Source organism: Bison bison, unplaced genomic scaffold (assembly GCF_000754665.1).
Source record: "Bison bison bison isolate TAMUID 2011002044 unplaced genomic scaffold, Bison_UMD1.0 scf7180017864306, whole genome shotgun sequence".
NCBI lineage: Eukaryota > Metazoa > Chordata > Mammalia > Artiodactyla > Bovidae > Bison > Bison bison.
Window position 1 is genome coordinate 581047 of NW_011494878.1, and position 3348 is coordinate 584394.

At 59.7% G+C, this 3348-nt stretch overlaps 1 protein-coding gene across 1 annotated transcript in view; it reads left to right on the forward strand.

Annotated features, from left to right (window-relative positions):
- The window catches only part of RET (ret proto-oncogene), a 31678-nt gene that overhangs the window by 17913 nt on the left and 10417 nt on the right, over window positions 1-3348 (forward strand). Inside the window, exons 10-11 of the mRNA XM_010852026.1 lie at window positions 191-313; window positions 1255-1511. Coding sequence (XP_010850328.1) covers window positions 191-313; window positions 1255-1511 — 380 coding nt within the window. The remainder of the gene's footprint in view (window positions 1-190; window positions 314-1254; window positions 1512-3348) is intronic.

The window sequence follows — 3348 nt, forward strand, 5'->3', positions numbered from 1 at the left end:
CACACACGCATGCATGCTAAGGCTCCTGCCCAGGGTGACCCAGACTTCTGAGCTCACTGTGCTCCCTGGGCCTGAGAGTGCTGACATCAGGTGGGGAGGGGCCTCTCATGACCCTGTCTGGTGGTCCTGGCTGGCCAGGTCCCCCTGGAGGCTGAGAGTGGGCTGCTGAGTGGGTGATGTCTGTCCTCAGGGGGCGGCAGCATCATTGGTGGGCATGAGCCTGGGGAGCGCCGGGGGATTAAAGCTGGCTTCGGTATCTGCAACTGCTTCCCTGAGGAGAAGAAATGCTTCTGCGAGCCAGAGGACAGCCAGGGTGCGTTGGGGGAGGGGGATGGCACAGCTGGCTGGGATCCCCATGCCTCCCTGAGCCTCCAGGGAGCGAGGGAGAAGATTGCAGGAAGGAAGAGATACCTAGGAGAACTTCTCCTTCCCTGGGGTCTTGGTTCCCCCATGTGTGCAGACAAGGAGCTGGCTCAGGGCTACTAAGACCGCCTTGTGGCTTGAAGTTCCCTTTTTTTTTGCAAGGCTTGTAGGATCTTAGTTCCCCAACCAAGGATTGAATCTTGGCCACGGCAGTGAAAGCTCCCTGTGCTAACCGCTGGACCACCAAAGAATTCCCTGGCCTCAAGTTCTATAATAAAGATTGGACTGAAAAATTAGTTCTTCCACCAAATAACTCAGCATCTCCTCAGACTGTCCCTGTGTAGAGCCTTTTTCTGGGCCTGTGGCATTGGCCAGCTGGGTCCCCCCTCCCAGCAGCTTCCAGGTGCTTCTTCTAGAACAGGGGGGCCCCACTGAACACATGGGGAGCTTTTCTGGCATTTGAGTGGTCATTGCACAGCCCAGATCCTGGGCTACTTGTCTTTCCTCTCCACTATATATCGAACATAAAGAAAATACAGATGATATTAGGAGCGCAGGAGAAGAGCTTCTCCTCCCACCCCCAGAGCCCCTGGGCCTCTGCCTTCAGTGCAGCATTCCAGGGTCGGGGGTGGTGGGGCGCAGGGGTGCACAACCTCTGGTGTGTGACCTCAGGCAGACTGCTTATGAGTGCTCATTCCTTCCAGAAAAGGGCAATAACAGTCTCCTGTAGCAAAAACATACGAACAGTACCTGCCATGGGTCCGGAGGGTTGGCAGGCAGCTCACAGTCAGTCACAGCAGCCACTTCCTGGCTGTCACAGGTGTGGCTCTGTTGGGAGTTGGGGGTCCCTCTCCCGGGGTGTCTTCTCTCACGGCCCCCGCCTGCCCGCAGACTCCCTGTGTGATGAGCTCTGCCGCACAGTGATCACGGCGGCCGTGCTCTTCTCCTTCATCGTGTCTGTGCTGCTGTCCACCTTCTGCATCCACCGCTACCACAAGAACGCCCACAAGCCGCCCATTGCCTCGGCCGAGATGACCTTCCGCCGGCCCGCCCAAGCCTTCCCGGTCAGCTACTCCTCGTCTGGCGCCCGCCGGCCCTCTCTGGACTCCATGGAGAACCAGGTCTCGGTGGACACCTTCAAGATCCCGGTGAGGTTCTCCAGGTGGCAGCAGGGCCAGGGAGGCAGCCCTTCCAGGGAGCCCTGTGGGTATCCTCTGGTCCAGGGCAGCTGGGGAAGGGATGGTGGGGACAGAGGGTGCAGGGCCCCTGGGGCTATTGCACCCTTGCCCGCTGGGAGGACCCTGTGAGCTTCCAGCCGTCCTCTACCTCCACCAAGCTGCCTTTCAGGGAGGGCAGAAGGCAGGGGTGGGGCAGAGAGTGTGAAGCAGGGTGGAGAAGGATGGGTGCTGATTTAAATGAGTGAGATCTGGGCCGTTAGGTTCCAAGAAAAGGGCAGGCCACACTGTACCCACCTGAGATCGCTCCTGCGGAGGCCCCAAGTGCTAGAGGACGAAGTCTGGGGGGAGGCCCTGAGAAGGAGTGTGAGTTTTATTATCAGAGGGTAGGACCGCCCTAGGGCTGGAGGCCACTGTTCTGCCTTCATTTCCACAGGTTACTCTGGTGGGGAGCCTGTTGGGTAGGAGCCCCGTGATGAAACACTGTCCCCACCCAGGCGAGAGAGACTGGCAGGTGGGGGGCTTGGCCATGGCGGCAGCAGCCGGGAGGGGAGTCTGTCTGTGGCTTGGAGAGTGGGGGCGCTGAGAGGCCTCTCAGGCATCTGCGGGGGAGCTTGGCCCTAGGACTCAGTGACTGGCCTGCCAAGCGGGGAGAGTCAGCCCAAGCCTCCTCCTCCAGGGCATGGTCTGGGCCTGCAGTCAGTGCAGGAGCCTCAGACACCACCTCCTGCCCGACCAGGCCGCTCCTCTGCCTGTCTGCCCTCCAGTGTGCTTGCTGAGGAGACTGAAATGCTACGGGGACTGGGGGCTGCTGAGTGATTGGAACCGGCAAAGTCAGGAGGGAGGCCCCTGTGGCTACCACATCTGGGGATGGCCCTCGTGGCCCAGGGACGAGCCATTTGATTCCCTTATATGCCCTGGCGGTTTGTGCTGAGATGCACAATGAGAGCGGTTCTTCTGTCGGGGAACCGTGGACCATTTTCAGCTTCCAGCCCAGAGTGCAGAGAAGCCAGAGCTGGGCCTGAGGCCCAGGGGCCACACTGACGAGCTCTGAGGTCTTAGACACATTACTCGACCCTTTGGCCTTTGTTGTGTTTTACATAAAGTGGGGAGGACACTTTGGGTTTTTAGCACTTTTAAAGAGAGAGAGAGACCTCTTAGCCCAGTCTCTGCGTGCAGTCAGCCGTTATCCAGTGCAGTGTGGACACCAGGGCAGTGGTGGCTGTGTTGTCACCTTTGAGCCTGACTATGGGTTCTTGGTGGGGGAGGAAATGGGAACCCACTCCAGTATTCTTGCCTGGAGAATCTCATGGACAGAGGAGCCTCGTGGGCTACAGTCCCTGGGAGTCAGACACGACTGACTCTTTTGCAACTTAAAGAACAAACAAAATGGGTTCTTGGGGAAGCTGAGACACCAGGACGCCTGGGGAGCTGGCTGGAAGGCGCCCCTGGCCGTGGTGCTGAGAGGAGGCTGCCTCTGCTCCCAGACGTAAGAACACAGGGCTCTGGTCTCTGGGGGGCAGTGGGTCCCCAGTGGTGGTGTGTCTGTGGGTTAGGCGAGCCTGGCAGGCACATCATAAGCAGCCCCTGGAGCCACGCCCACACCCAGCTGCAGCGAGACTTGGGGACCTGGGCACCCAGTGCTGACAGGAGGGCAGGTTCCAGATAGGCTTCAGCATCCCCAGAGTTCAGGTCTTCGAGCCAGCCTCGGGGTCTGGGAAGGCCCCACCCCAGAGGGGTCTTCAGTGGGCGTGGCGTGTTGGGAAGGCTGGTGTGTGCAAGTTCTGGGCAGTGGCTGGGCTGTGGGGGG